At 38.7% G+C, this 17,016-nt stretch overlaps 1 protein-coding gene across 1 annotated transcript in view; it reads right to left on the bottom strand.

The window, feature by feature from the left end:
- The window catches only part of TCEA1 (transcription elongation factor A1), a 47,383-nt gene that overhangs the window by 25,004 nt on the left and 5,363 nt on the right, over positions 1–17,016 (bottom strand). The window contains exon 2 of the mRNA XM_040487796.1: positions 3,995–4,057. Coding sequence (XP_040343730.1) covers positions 3,995–4,057 — 63 coding nt within the window. The remainder of the gene's footprint in view (positions 1–3,994; positions 4,058–17,016) is intronic.

Here is a 17,016-nt window from a genome sequence, read left to right as displayed (position 1 = left end):
CATCCAGCAATACACCATACCTAATTGGCAAAGCTGGGATTTAAATGCACCTCCAAAGTCCAGCTCTTTCCAGGACATCAATGGTTTTCAAATTGTGCTCAAAGAACACAAAAGCTGTGACAGGCCAATTAAGGATGATAAATAAAAAAACAAATGGTAAATTATTTAGTTAGTTCAAGTTGTTAGTAGACGATCTTTCAAGACATATGGTCAATGGAAGAAAAAAACAAGAAAAGGAATTGTTAGTGGTTAAAAAAAGCAGGAATCCCTGCTGTAAACTTTAAGGTAGAGTAATAAATGGGTACTTACAGTTTTCCTGCTAAATTATTCAAACTTCTCAACAAAGAGATTCAGGACAGAAATTCTGCTCAAGAATTTAGAATATGTGTTTGGCCAGAATGGCCTAAGCTGTATCTATGGAAAGAAAGCTGTGCAAGGCAGATAAGGTTCCACAGCAGAAAGATAAAGGGGATTCCACAATTCTAGAATCCTAAAATGGTTTGGGATTAATGTTTGGGGAGGGTTTCCCCCCGAAGAAAGTGGTTTACTGCTTTAATAAAATGCTCTTGGAACTTTTTTAATAAAGAAAATACTTTAGAACTTTTTAGAACTCTTCTAAAACACTTCAATATGGAAAATTGTCCACAAGCAAGTTCCTGGGCCAGATGGCATAGCCTACAACTGTGTGGACCCAGAGCTGTCCTACTGGATACAGCTAAGTGCTTAGAAGCCAGGCCTGCAATTACAACCGAGTACTGAGTGTCAGGTCTGACTTTCTTATCCCGATGCCTTTGGCACTCCTCCCTCCAGCACCCATTCACAGCTCTTCCTTACTACCACCCCAAAACCCACCCCATCCACCCACCCAGAAGAAAATCTATTTTTGGAACGAGTGGAACAAATCATTTGAGCTACTAATACAGTTCTGAAGCTTGGGGCTGACACAGGTTGGCAAAGACAATGGAGCTTTAAGAGGTAGTCAGAGGCAAGCAAAGATACAGGAAGAGCATGAACAAATCATGTACTTTGGGTGACTGCTTTTTAACTGTCACAGGATGTTTTCATCACTAAAGAGTCAATAATTTCCTACTTAAAACCTACGAAAATCCATCCGGAGAATGCAGGAATCCGTAACAAACATACTTCTCTAAGGAAGAGACTATCCAGTCAAGAATAATAAGAAACAAGGCTGCTGAGGTAGCGTGAAAAACAAAGATCTGGGTAGGTTTTTTTCCTCCTTTTGAAGAGAGTATTTGGGGAACAGCAGATGAAACTAGAGAGAAGAAAGGATTATGAAGCCATTTTACTTGGATAACCAAGTCTAAACGTACCTCTAAGAATTCTCTAGACTTTTCCTAAAACCAGTAGACTTTAATTTATAGGATATAAAAAGTGCCCTACAAAAAAGTACTGTGTGCTCAAATAACATTAAGGACTGTAGATTTAAACAGGCTTCTTGTTTGCAGGACTAATGAAGGTTTTTGAGATCAACTATATACTGTGAAATTCTGGACACAGAAAATGTATGCCTTTGCCCATGGCTGGCCATCTGGTTTCTATAGAACACCAGCTATGCAATTATAAAGACACTACCCTGGAAAGATGGAGAGGCCACTAAGCTGACTTAGGGAATCAGATGCACACTGCTGGTACAGCAGAGAGGAATGAGCAGTGAGATTAAGAGATGCTGTCAGCATCACAGGAAATAAGCAGACTGGTATACTCTAGAAGAAAAATCACCTTTATGGTCACTCATGAGTTTCCGCCAAGATGATTTAAGATACCCCCTAAATCTTAAAGTAAAAACATAGAGCTACTCTAAAACATTGAGAAAAATTAAAGACTTAAATACATGTAAAGGCATCCCATATACATGGATCATAAGACTTAAATGTTAAGATTGCAATGCTAAGAAAATCAGACTAAAATAAAATCCCTATTAAAATCCCAGCTGCCTTTTGTGCAGAAATTGATAAGCTTATCCTAAAGTTCATAAGGAAATACAAGGGACCCAAAATAGCCAAAACAATCTTGAAAAAATTGAAGGACGCATAATTCCCAAATTCAAAACTTACTACAAAACCTCAATGATCAAGGCAATGTGGTCCTATATAAGGAGAGACAAGATTAATAGATTTAAGAATCCAGAAATAAATCCCTACATTTTTCTGCCACTGATTTTCAATAAGGATCTCAAGATAATTCATTAGAGAGAAGAATATTTTAAAAAGTAAGAGGTGCCTGGGTGGCTCAGTCGGTTAAAGTGTCTGACTTGGCCTCAAGTCATCCCACAGTTCGTGAGTTCAAGCCCCCACGTCAGGATCTGTGCTGCCAGCTCGGATTCTGGGGGGGTGGGGGAGGTTGTGTGTGTTGTGTGTGTCTGTGTCTCTCTCTGCCCCTCCCCTGCTCACGTTCCCTCTCTCTCTCTCAAAAATAAATAAATAAATAAATAAATAAATAGCTAGCATTTTTTAAAAAAAGCTGAACTAGATATCCATGCATAAAAGAATGAAATTGGACTTCTTTATACCACACATGAAAATTAACTCAAAATGAATCACAGAACTAAATGAAAGAGCTAAAAAACAAAAGAATAAATTTTTGTAGCCCTGAATTAGGCAACTAAAGCACAAGCAACCAAAGAAAACAGTAAATCAGACTACAACAAAATTTTAAGCTTTTGTGCTTCAAAGAACACCACTAAGAAAGTAAAGCCCAGGGGAGGTAACACTTGAAAATCCTGTATCTCATAATGGACTTGTATCTAGAATATATAAAGAACTATTACAACTTAAAACTAAAAAGACAAATTATCCAATTTCAAAACAGGAAAAGGATCTGAAAAAACAGTTCTCCAAAGTAAATATATGACTGGTTAAGAAGCATACGAAAAAGATGTTCGACATTAGTCATTTGGGAAATGGAAATAAACACCACAATGAAATATCACTTCACGCCCAGTAAGATGGCTATAATCAAAGACAAATAATAAGTGTTGGCAAGAATGTGGATAAACTGGAACCTTCGTTTACTTGCTCCTGAGAATGTAAAATGGTACGGTCACGTGGGAAAACAGTCTGGCAGGTCCTCAAAATATTCAACATAAAGTTACCATACAACTCATCATTTCGACTCTTTCAGATCTCTACCAGAGAGAACCAAAAACACACAAACCTGTACGTGAATGTGCACAGCAAGCAGCATGAGTCATAACAACCAAAAAAGTAGAAACAACCCAAATGTCCATCAAATGACAAATGGATAAACAAAATGTGGTATAACCATACAGTGGACTATTATTCAGCCATAAAAGGGAACGAGGGACTGACACATGCTACAACATGGATGAACCCTGAAAAGATTACGCTGAGTAAAGGCCAAAGGGGCACCTGGCTGACTGTGCCGGGAGAGCATGCGACTCTTGATCTTCAGGTCACGAGTTTGAGCCCCACGTTGAGGGGTAGATCATAATTAAAATAAAGAAATTTTTTAATCTTCAAAGGAAAAAAAACAAGGCAGGCAGACACAAAAGGTCATATATTATATGATTTCATTTATATGAAATTTCCAGAATAGGTAAATCTGTAGAGACAAAAATGTGGCTCGATTAGTGGTTCCTAGGGCAGAAGGGGGAGAAATGAGGAACGGCTGCTAAAAGGCACCCCAGAGGCTGGTGTCCTGATGGCAGCTGCTGTCACTGACAACGAAAGTGAGGTTTTGGGAAATCAAATCAGGGCCAAGAGTCCAACTTCCTTTCCTTTCACGGTGAGATTACAAACTTGGAAGATTTAGATTTTATTCTTCTTGAGAAGGCAACTTTTTCTATAATGATAACTTAGATTATTGATTTATGTTACCATCTTTTAAAAAAAACACAAGAGTTAATAATGATTCACACCATAACAGGACAATACAAAAAACTTATTGGTAGTAAAAATGTTTTGGCATTTTAGGACAATAATCTATCCAAATCATGACACATTTTAGCACATACCTGTAATAATTCCAGGGTCATGGGAATATTCTTAAGCTCCTTCAGTAAATCCAATGCTCCAGCCTATAAAATAAAATAAAATAAAATAAAATAATTGCAGATGCAATATCCCAGATGGTAAAACAAGGACTAACTAGAGATTTAAATTTACGTTTTCCCATCCACAACTCACTATGGCTCACTTATTCATATGACGATGGTGTGTGTGTGTGTGTGTGTGTGTGTGTGTGTGTGTGTATTTATATGTATATATATATATGTATACATATATATACACATATATATGTGCATACCAGGATGATATATATATATATATATATACACACATATATATGTATACACACACACACACACACACACACACACATATACACATACATACATACATACATAAAGGGGGGCAGGGAAACAGGGGTAGTGTTTTCCAAATAATGATTGCAACTCATTAAAGGAACTTAAGATCCATTTACTGGACTATGACCAGCACTTGTTTGTTAAAGTTCATTTTAAATAATATTTGTTTATATGTGTCCAAATTTGAAATGTAAAATGTGTTTCTTACCCTGGTATCATAACACACCCCACATTTCCATGAAGAACACCTATTTGATTAAGGAGCCAACCCTGAAAAAGCAGGAATGGGGGTCAGAAGATACTATAGCACCTCTAGCATTCACACACAGTGAGAATGGGAAAGGGCCTGTCTTTACTAGAATTCTCTTGAGGTCTCCTGTTTCTTACTCATCTGTCACAAAAGCACTGCTGTTGGGGTGCCTGGATGGCTCATTCGGTTAAGCGACCGACTTCAGCTCGGGTCATGATCTCACGGTTAGTGCGTTCAAGCCCCACGTCGGGCTCTGTGCTTATAGCTCAGAGCCTGGAGCCTGCTTCCGATTCTGTGTCTCCCTCTCTCTCTGGCCCTCCCCCACTCACACTCTGTCTCTCTCTCAAAAACAAATAAAACATTAAAAAAATTTGGGGCGCCTGGATGGCTCAGTCGGTTAAGCGTCTGACTTCAGCTCAGTGCATGATCTCACGGTTCATGAGTTCGAGCCCCACGTTGGGCTCTGTGCTGACAGCTTGGAGCCTGGAGCCTGCTTCAGATTCTGTGTCTCTCTTCCTCTCTGCCCCTTCCCTATTCACACTCTCTCTCTTCTCAAAAATAAAAAAACATTAAAAAAAATTTTTTAATTAAAAAAAACCACAGAAACAATACTGTCTACCTAATTCCTACAAAGTAGTAAAAAGCAGATTCTGAGAGAAAATTCAGAATTAAGATGTATGTTAAGCTCACAGGCCTGTCCACTGCCATCTAGAATCAAAGACTCCCATATAGATGATGAAGACAGAACAAAATAAGACTCCTAAAAGAATTACATAAAGTACCTAAAATTAAAAAAGGAATGAAATGAGAAGCAACAGCACCACCTTATACCTTGTGGCCAAATATTCCAATTTGATATTCATTTATGTATCATATTTAATCTAATACCCTCACTTAATCACATTTTACTTAGTTTAATATTCACTTAATGTACTATATTTGTACACATTATTCTATATGCCACTAATAAAAAAACTATTAAAGTATCATAGTATTTTCTTATCACTTCTTCACACTTTTATAATTCTTGTAAACTTGAAGTTTTGATCATGTGCCACCTTTTACATACATAAAAGAAAAACATAAGCAAAATAAATTAGCTAAAGTGCTTCTAAAACTACTTCACATTCAGAATCCAATGATTATGAATCACTTATTGACTCAGATTCAATTATATCTGTTTTTATCCACAAAAAAGTTGTAGAGAAAACAGTAGTAATGCAGCATTTCATAAAAGAAGCCATCAAAGGGGCGCCTGGGAGGCTCAGTCGGTTGAGTGTCCGACCTCAGCTCAGGGCCATGATCGCATGGCCCATGGGTTCCAGGCCCACACCGGGCTCTGTGCCGACAGCTCAGAGCCTGGAACGTGCTTCAGATTCTGTGTCTCACTCTCTCTCTGCCCCTCCCCTGCTCATGCTGTCTCTCTCTGTCTCAAAAATAAATAAAACATTAAAAAAAAGAAGAAGAAGAAGAAGAAGAAGCCATCAAAGAGCTAAAAAGCCTTTAGCTCTTACCTGGCTTTGTAGTGTGTAGAGAGCTAGTTGTTTTCACCCCCACTGCTCTTCAACCATTTGGTTCCCTAAGGTTCAAAGAGCACTCCACTAATGTCTTTAAGAGTTTCTTCCAAGCCACTGACACCCACTCTGCAAATGTTGATGCTGGGTTTGATGTTCTGCCTGTGAAAGTACATCCCAATAGCCATCTGGTCGACAATACATGTGTAACTCATTCTGCTTTCTGAAATGGTAAAATACAAAAACTAGGCACCCTATGAATCAATGAAACACAGCATACCCCAGGGAACTAGAAAGCCCCAGAGCATGTCCCTCAACATGTACCCCCAAGGAAGAAACAAGCACGGAACCCTCATGGCATTATCATATTTCTTAAATATAAAATTGAGTCAAGGATTCCAGTCATGTAATTTTTCCATTTAAACTTGACAGGAGCGCCCGGGTGGCTCAGTTATGCATCTGACTCTTGATTTCTGCTCAGGTCATGACTCCAGGTCGTGAGATCAAGCCCCACAGCGCAGTCTGATTGGGATTCTCTCTCTGCACCTCCCCTGGGTATGCGCTCTCGCTCTCAAAATAACTTAAAAAACAAACAAACAAACAACTGACACTTAAAAAATAAGTAAAATAAAATAAACTTGACATCAGGGTGCCTGGCTGGCTTAGTGGGTAAAGCATGCAACTCTTGATCTCAGAGGTCATGAGTCAGAGCCCCATGTTGGATGCAGAGATTTCATTAATTAATTAATTAAAAAAAATAAAGTTGACAGACAACAGACTCAGCTGTGGAGAATAAAAAAACATTAACTTTCCTTCTGGCAACAGGTATGTTATTTTAATTTAAAACTTAAGTTCAAAAACAATTATGAGACAGGTTACTATGAAGGATTTTTTTTAAGTTTTTTTTTTTTTTTTAGAGAGAGTGTGAGCAGGGGAGAAGGGCAGAGGGGACGAGAGAGAAGAGAGAAAGAAAAGTGGGGGAAGAGAGAATCCTAAGCAGGCTCCACACTCAGCACAGAGTGTGACACAGGGCTCAATCTCACAAACCACGAGATCATGACCCTGAGCCAAAAACAAGAGTTGAACACTCAACTGACTGGGCCACCCAGGCACCTGTTTTGTTTTTTTATTATGAAGGATTTTAACGATTTACTTCTTAAAGATCCCTTCTGATCTTAAAATTCTACAAATTATTTTTAGAGGTAACTAAAAACAGTGAAACACTGCAGGTGTTAGAGAAGAAAACCAACACTGACTTTAAATTTACTGTTAATCTGAAATTCTACAGAAATGACATCTTGTGAGCAAATGGGTTCTTCAATCCCACATCTATAAATCCCCAAACCAAAAACCTTTGAAAAGCAAGATTTCTCACAGATTTTCAACAAACTCATTTGCCAACAACACCTAATCTCAACATACGTAAAGCCATTTATGTTCTATATATCCCACTTCATGTGACAGTACTACATTTCACTATAAAAATGTTAATGTCTGATTACTAGGAACTGCCCAGATCCTGTTGAAGATATATAATGTATGTACCATATTATCTTAATAAAACCTGAGGTGCTCAGCAATCAAAAAGAATGAAATGTTGCCATCTGCAATCACATGGATGGAACTAGAGGGTATCATGCTAAGCGAAATTAGTCAGAGAAAGACAAGTATCATATGACTTCACTCATTATGAGGACTTTAAGATACAAAACAGATGAGCATAAGGGAAAGGAAGCAAAAATAATATAAAAACAGGGAGGGGAGAAAAACATAAGAGACTCTTAAATATGGAGAACAAACAGAGGGTTACTGGAGGGGTTGTAGGAGGGGGGATGGGCTAAATGGGGAAGGGGCATTAAGGAATCTACTCCTGAAATCATGTTGCACTATATGCTAACTAACTTGGATGTAAATTAAAAATAAACAAACATGGTTAAAATAAACAAACATGGTTAAAATAAACAAATTAAAAATATGGATTTTTTTTTTTTAATTTTTAAAAACCTGAGGGGCATCCGGGTGGCTCAGTTGGTTAGGGATCCGACTTCAGCTAGGTAATGACCTCACAGCTCATGAGTTCGAGCCCCACGTTGGGCTCTGTGTTAACAGCTCAGAGCTGGAGCCTATTTCAGATTCTGTGTGTCCCTTGCTCTCTGCCCCTCCCTGGCTCACACTCTGTGTCTCTCAAAAATAAACATTAAAAAAAAAATTTTTTTTTAAACGTGACAATTTTGGAATTCTCAAATATATCAGACTCTAAAAGTTTTGATTAAGATAGATTGTGGACTTGTATCCTATAACTACCATAGACATTTTTCTTCTACCTATGCCTCCATGGACTTTCCAATCCATTTCTGACCTAGGATCAATTAGAGAGGAAGATAAAGAACCACACTTCTAGGAGTCCTTGAAAATGCAGCGTCTCCTTAGACTTACATAATGCTGTCTGCCACATATAAAGTTGATTCTTCTAACACATCAGCAATGTGGCATAAGGTTTAAGTTGCTTTCCAAGCAATAGATAAGATTTGCATTAATTTCATCACACTCTCCCTTTACACTCAGATCTCTTTGGTGAGACTGAAATTAGAGATACAAGCTATGGAAGGAAGAAAAAGCAAAATAACATTAATTGGATGCCGCTATGACCTTTCTCATAATTACACTGTGTTCTGGCCAAATAAGATGACTATTTCAATCACGGTTCTTTAAGAAATAAACAACTATGATAATCTAAATGAACAAAAAGGCAAAAAACAGATGATCACATATATTAATTCAGTGACAAAAGCTTCTTTGAATATTACTATGTGCCAAGCATCATGGTAAGCCCTTTATATATGTGTGTATACATATGTGCATATGTACATATACACACATATATATACATGCAATTCCATCTTCACAATAAACCCTATAGAAAAAGGTAATCTTTTTCTCTCCATTTTACAGAAGAGGAATCAAAAATCCAGACAATTTAGGAAACCTGCACAGTCATATGATTATTACTAACTAAAAAAGGTGAAATCTACTCACTTCTGTCAAATTATACTTATGCCTCCCAACAAATACTAACACTGTGTACCAAACTCTGAGGATACAACAGTGAGCAAGACAAATCTTTTGTGACTTCAGGGAATTTAAAATAAACATAAACCTTTGAATATCTACTTCAAAACTTCAATTATACAAAGAAACAAATTCAGAAAAGGAAAGTGACTTGGCCAACTGATAGGTAATATAAAAGGACAAGAATTATAATCTCCAGACCCTCACACCGCTGCTCTCTCCATTTCCTAGGTCCACTGGTAGCAGTTCTGCTCTGTGAACTTGGGTGAATAGCATTACCAAACAAGAAACTAAATTCTATCCTTCCCCAATAATCACCTGCCTCTAAAGGTCAAGTCTATTAGATTGCAGCATCTCCTACAGATAATGATGCAAGAGAAAGAAAGATTCTACCTTATCTTCCAGAGTCAAATTTAGTGCACAGTACTGGCTGAAGAATAAACAATACTATCACATGACTTTATTACATGGTTGGTACTATATGTCATCAGAAACAAGTACTTTTACAAAATATTGCATTCAAACTTGTACTTAGCACAGAGCATATACAACTTTGTATAGGACACAAACATCCTCCTCAAGAAGATGTATGGAGAAGGAAGCAACATGGAATATACAGTTAAGAACACACACACACACATACTTATATATACATACGTATGTGTGTATAGATATGCGTGACATATATAGAGATATATCTCTATAGATACAGAGATATATATCTATATAGATATAAAGAGATACACCTATATATATACATATATATATATATACATATATCAGATCGAAATTCAAATCTATGCACTGCCATTTCCTAATTATAAGATCTTGAGAATGTTACTTCTTTTTCAAGCTTCAGTTTCTTCAAATGTAGGACAGCATAATACACTGACCTAGAAGAATTCAAATGGTCAAATGGAGTAATAAAAAACATATGAAGTATTGAAATAGAGTGCCTGACATGTAGGATATGGTTGATAAGGGATAAAAAGAGATAAAAAGATTTATCTACTTCCATCATAACAATATTCTCAAAAAGCCATAAACCAGCATTTTAAGTAAGCATTATTTAACCTCAATCAACTCAAACACCTCTCAGTAAGAATTATAAGATTTCAAGGCTTAAAAAACTAAGATGCTATTCATTTTTTTTTAAAAGGAAACACTGTAAATATTTGAATTATGGCTCAGGAACATCACTATATACTAGAAATTATAATTTTATTATGTCATCTCAAATGTGCATTTATTCTACACCAAACAAAAGAAAAAATATATAAAATTGACTTCATCAAAACTGAAAGAAAAGACACTATCAAGAGAGTGAAAAGATAACCCACAGAATGCAAGGCAATATATACAAATCCTGTCTTCCATAAGTCTAATATTCAGAATACAAAGAACTCTTACAACTCAAAAATACAAATAGTTTAAAAATGGGCAAAGGATCTGAACATTTCTCCAAATATATAGAAATGGCCAACAATGAACAATTTTCACCATCATCAGTCATCCGAGAAATGCAAATCAAAACCACAATGAGACACCTTTTTACACCCACTGTGATGGCTATAATCAAAAAACATGAAGTGTTGATGAAGACTCCATGCAATGGAATGCCCACCAACTGCTGATAAGAATTTAAAATCGTGCAACTTTGGAAAACAGTTTGTCAATTTCTCAAAAGGTTAAACGTAGTTATATGACCTAACAATTCTACTCCTAGGTATATACCCAAGAGTAAAAAAAAAAAAACCAAAAAACAAACATATGTCCACACAAACACCTGCACAAAACGTTCTTAGCAGCATTACTCATCATGGTCAAAAAGTGGTAACAGCCCAAAATGTCCATCAAATGATGAATGAATAAACAAAATGTGGTACGTCCACCAGTACAGTGGAGTGCTATTCTGCAACACAAAGGAACAAAGTACTGATACTTGCTGTTAGTATAGATGAATCCTGAAAACACTAACTGAAAGAAGCCCTGTCATAGAAGACCACATATTGTGTGATTCCATTTATACAAACACACGTTGTATAAGTCCATTTATAGAAAATGTCCAGAGCAGCAAATCCACAGACAAACAGATAAGTGGTTGCGGGGGCAGATACATGGTGACTACCTAATGGGTACAGGTTTCTTTTTGGAGTGATCAAAGTGCTCTTCAATTAGTGTTGTAAGAGCTACCCAAATCTGTGAATATACTAAAAACCACTGAATTGTACACTTTTTTACATTTTTTTAAATGTTTATTCATTTTTGAGAGAGAGGGGTAGGAGTAGAAAGATTTTTAAATTTTTTTTAATGTTTATTTATTTTTGAAGGAGACAGAGACAGAGCATGAGCACGGGAGGGGCAGAGAGAGAGGGAGACGCAGAATCCGAAGCAGGCTCCAGTCTCCAAGCTGTCAGCACAGAGCCCAACGCAAGGCTCGAACTCACAAACCATGAGATCATGATCTGAGCCAAAGTCGGATGCTCAACCAACTGAGCCACCCAGGTGCCCCAAACTGTACACTTTTAAAGGGGTGAACTGTATTGTATATCTTAATAAGACTGTTTTTAAAAACTGTGTGTAGTCAGGGGTACCTGGGTGGCTCAGCCCGTTGAGCATCCAACTTCAGCTCAGGTCATGATCTCATGGTTCATGGGTTCAAGCCCCACACTGGACTCTGTGCTGGCAGCTCAGAGCCTGGAACCTGTTTTTAGATTCTGTGTCTCCCTCTCTCTCTGCCCCTCCCTTGTTTGTGTTCTGTCCCTCTCTCTTAAAAAATAAAACATTAAAAAAAATTTAATAAAAAAATTAAAAACTATGTGTAGTCATTCTAAATTTTGATTTATACTAATCAGTCTAACCCTCATATGAAAACTGAAGTTTTTTCTTCAAATCAGGTAGAAGACTTAGAAATTTTAGGGCTCCTAGGTGGCCAGTAGGTTAGGTGTCTAAGTCTTGATTTCAGCTCAGATCATGGTCTCACAGTTTATGGGTTCAAGCCCCACATCAGGCTCTGTGCTGACAGTGCAGAGCCTGCTTGGGATTCTCTCTCTCCCTCTCTCTCTCTCTCTCTCTCTCTCTCCCTCTACCCCTCCCTGCCTCTTTCTCTAATAAATAAAATTTTAATTAAAAAAAAGAAAAAATTTACATTCCATGTATACCAGCTCCTGTATTTTGACATATAATTTCAACTTCTCTCCTAACAACTGAATTCTACTCAGTCGAGCCTTCAGCGAAAAAATCGTAATAAATAAAGCTCAACACTACTCACAAAATCTATGAATTTGAAACTTCGAAGTTACCTCACTCCTTCTTCTACAGTCATGTCATAAATCCTTTACAAAAAAAACACACAAGGTTTTTTAGCCCTTACCATATCTTAGGCATTGTCAAGAATTTCATATTCATCTAATCTTTACTAAGTCATCTCCAATTTACCACCAAAAGAAAAAAAAAAAAAAAGACATTTTAAAGATGCTAAGGAACTTGCCTAAGATCACACTGCTAAAGTTCAGAAGAGCCAAGATTTGAACCCAGATTAGGAGTCAGACTTGCCTATTGACATCAAGTAAAAATTATAAAAAAAAACAACAAATACCAGCAGTGCGTGGGTGGCTCAGTCAGCTGAGCATCTGACTTGATTTCAGCTCAGGGCATAATCTCACAGTTCGTGAATTCGAACCTCGAGCTGGGTTCTGTGCTGACAGAATGGAGTCTGCTTAAGATTCTCTTTCCCTCCCTCTCTGCCCCTCCCCAACTGGCATGTGCTCTCTCTCAAAATAAATATATAAACTTAAAAAAAAAAAACTAGTATCTGGGGTGCCTGGGTGGCTCAGTCGGTTAAGCGGCCGACTTCAGCTCAGGTCATGATCTCACGGTTCCTGAGTTCGAGCCCCGCGTCAGGCTCTGTGCTGGCAGCTCGGAGCCTGGAGCCTGCTTCAGATTCTGCGTCTCCCTCTCTCTCTGCCCCTCCCCTGCTCATGCTCTATGTGTGTGTGTCTCTCTCTCTAGAAAAAGGAATACACAATAAAAAAAATTTTTTTTAAGTGATAGTTTAAAAAAAAAACGAATATCTGAATATTTGGAACTAACTTAACATGGCTCATCAAGGCCTCAGAGTGGGCACTTGTAAAACTGCTAACACTGTTTAAGACCAATTATACAGATAGGGCAACATTCTGGATAAATACTAAGGTCAGGATATTGACTGGATATTTATGGAAACCTTCCTGCCCCAGAATAACAAACACCCTTACTTCCTGGCCTTATATTCACTTAACTGCACCCATGCAAGTTTTAAAAACCGGGTCTTCTAGAGACATTGCCGCTTAACATAGTACTGACTTTAAGCAAAACAGATTTAGATGCACCTCTTCATTTCTAGCTATTTGGTTTAGGACAACTCACTTTACTTTCCAAATAGTTTCCTTACTTTTGAAATACTTATCTTGTAAAACTGAGGAATAGGTAGGCAATACTTAGCTGAATACCTGGCTCAGAGTAATAATTCAATAAATAGTAGCTGTTTTTACTATTACTTAAAGGTGACACCTAACCTTTTTATTAAAACAAAACAATATCCAACAACAGTACTTAAACTTGTCAATTAAAGAGGACAACTACTATTCTTCAAGCAAAGTTTACTTTTTCATAGCTTAAGTAGTATTTTTTATAATTTTTTTTTAACGTTTATTTATTGTTGAGACAGAGACAGCGTGTGAACAGGGGAGGAGCAGAGAGAGAGAGGGAGACACAGAATCTGAAACAGGCTCCATCCAGGCTCTGAGCTGTCAGCAGAGCCGGACGCCAGGCTCGAACCCACGAACCGTGAGATCATGACCTAGGCCGAAGTCCGACACTTAACCAACTGAGCCAGGCACCTAGCGTAAGTAGTATTTTAGGGGCAGCTGGGTGGCTCAGTTGGTTAAGTGTCGGACTTCGGGTCAGGTCATGATCTCACGGTTCGTGATTTCGAGCCCTGCGTCTGGCTCTGTGCTGACAGCTCAGACCCTGGAGCCTGCTTCAGAGAATCCTGTCTACCTCTCTCTCTCTGCCCCTCCCCAACTCACACATGCTCTCTCTCGCTCTCTGTCAAAAAAAATAAACATTAAAAAAATTTTTTTTAATATTTTAAAAAGCTCACAGAGGGGCGCCTGGGTGGCGCAGTCGGTTAAGCGTCCGACTTCAGCCAGGTCACGATCTCGCGGTCCGTGAGTTCGAGCCCCGCGTCGGGCTCCGGGCTGATGGCTCAGAGCCTGGAGCCTGTTTCCGATTCTGTGTCTCCCTCTCTCTCTGCCCCTCCCCCGTTCATGCTCTGTCTCTCTCTGTCCCAAAAATAAATAAAAAACGATGAAAAAAAAATTTTTAATAAATAAATAAATAAATAAATAGCTCACAGAAAAATCTGGACACCACAAAAAAAAAAAAAAAAGAGGGAGAAACAAATCTACCATAATCCTACAAACCCCAGAACAACTTCTGTTAAATTACTGACCTCCTTAAAAGCTCTTTGTGGGGGAACCTGGGTAGCTGAGTCGCTTAAGCGTCCAACTCTTAATTTCGGCTCAGGACATGACCCCAGGGCCATGGGATCAGGTCCCGCGTTGGGCTCCACACTGAGCATGGAGCCTGCTTAAGATTTTCTGTCCCTCCCCTTCTCCCCCCCTCTCTCCCGCTCCCTCCCTTTGCCCCTCTCCCCTGCTCATGCTCTCACGCTCTCTAAAGAAAATTTTTAGGGGCCCCTGGATGGCTCAGTCACTTAAGCGTCTGACTTCGGCCCAGGTGATGATCTTGCAGTCCATGAGTTCCAGCCCCGTGAGTTCTGTGCTGACAGCTCAGAGCCTGGAGCCTGCTTCGGATTCTGTGTCTCCCTTTCTCTCTGCCCCTCATGCTCATGCTGCTCATGCTCTGTCTTTCTCACTCTCAAAAATAAATAGACATTAAAAAAAATTTTTTTTTTAATTTTTAAAAAAGCTATTTGTGGAATGATGTGCTTTGGAAGGCAAAGAGAGAGTCATTCAAGACCCCTTTCTCTTTATTTCATTTGCCAATTTGAATTTCTGTAAGATATACAGGGAAAAGGAGAAGGAACAAAACAAACAAACAAAAAACATAAAAGAGCCAGTCAATTTTATCTTTCTTTTTGGGGTTAAGTTTTCATATTGGTAAAGTTTCAAACTATCAGATAAATGAGATTTGAAGAGTGTCTGTAAAGTTGTTCCTCATTCTCACCCAGACTCATTATTTGCTTGTAACTTGAGAACTGCAAATAAATACAAACTGGTCTTCTCCATATTTATCCACTAAGGAATTAGTCATTTTTATGAAACACCTATTACAAGGAAAGAAAACAATCATTAGATGATTAATGGATACACATTATGGCCTGAGTAGAGAAAAAAGGCACCCAACAAAAGGCCTTTTTCCCCAAGGAGCTTCTACTGTGGGAATCCAGGGAACTCCAGGCAAAGAAAAAAACTTTTCCAGTTTAAACAAAATAAATGCTCAGCCTGTTAAATAACCAGATCTCATCACTTGCAGTGGGGAAATGAAAGGGCCGTATCAATGAGAAAACTAAACGGTAAAGGTTAATGTCTGGAACAGAAAACAAACAGGAAATATTTTAAAAGGCCAAAATTGCAAATACAGATTAACGGGGTATGAAATTACATGCCAGGCAATGCACCTGTTAAAAAAAGAGGAAGAGACTATATACAAAGTCTTAAAAAATTCAGCGTTTAACACTATTTTCTGCTCCGGCATGCTGTCCAGTAGAAAACCTGGGTCCTAGCTTAATCCAAATTGCTCAGTACTTAATTTAAGTGGGCGAACTACTTAATCTCTCTGACTCAGTTTCTTACTCTGCAAAATGGGTACACCGTAGCTGTGTCGTGGGTCTGTAGAGAATTTTGCACAGATGCTTTGTAATTCCAAAGTGCTGTACAAATCAGAGCATCCTCTTTCTCCTTCACCTTAGCTTGACAGGAAATTTATTTCGTAGACGGGAATAAGTTATTTCAGATACACGGATGCTGAAAATGTACCGAGCAGGGTGGAATAAATTCAGGCGAAGACAATCATGGAGTTTTAGCTGAAAACAGGTGACACTGCATCAGAGGACTGAAAGTACACACAGTGGTGGACAAAAAATGCAAAACTGGAAGACTTCACACAAACCACAACGTGTTCACATACATACACACTTTATCGATTAACAAGATAACGCCACCGGTATTAACTGTAAACCACTTAAGAGTACGCAGCGATGACAGCTGTCCAAATCCATCGACCAGTCAGTACCCCTGAGGGCGTGCGTTTTAACCATAGCTCTTTTACATACTACCACCTAACAAGATCCACTTTTGAGAAAACACATTTAGCAACTTGCCAAAGACGCTAGCACGCCCTGCCTTTTTGATTGCTAAACAAACCTGTAGCGTGGTGGAGACACATCAAGCGCATGGTTAGCATTCTTCTAAAAACTAAGATACAGGAATTGTAACTCATCCGCTTGAGGTCCAGAACGTCTCACAAACCTCCATGCGATGTTATTTTTAGTTGTTAGCCAGCGATCGCGGAAAAGGGAACGAATCCTCCCAAACTGTGAAGGGCTCTCTACACTCCTCGATTCTTAAACTAAATGAGCGAAGTAACTGGCGAGTAAACCTACCCTCGATCAGGTTTACTCCTCTGTACTAACGAAGAGACTTGGAAGTACCCAGAACGGGTGCTAACGCCGGCGGCGCGGGGCCCCGCCGCCTGCCCCAGGACGCCGGCACGGTCCACGCCGCCTTCCCCCGCGGGAAGGGCCGGCGGGGGCGGGCCGGGAGCCCCCG

This window comes from Herpailurus yagouaroundi, unplaced genomic scaffold (genome assembly GCF_014898765.1).
Source record: "Herpailurus yagouaroundi ecotype Mexico unplaced genomic scaffold, PumYag 165, whole genome shotgun sequence".
Classification (NCBI taxonomy): Eukaryota; Metazoa; Chordata; class Mammalia; order Carnivora; family Felidae; genus Herpailurus; species Herpailurus yagouaroundi.
Note: the sequence above shows the minus strand (reverse complement) of the source record. Positions and strands in the feature narration are given on the sequence as shown.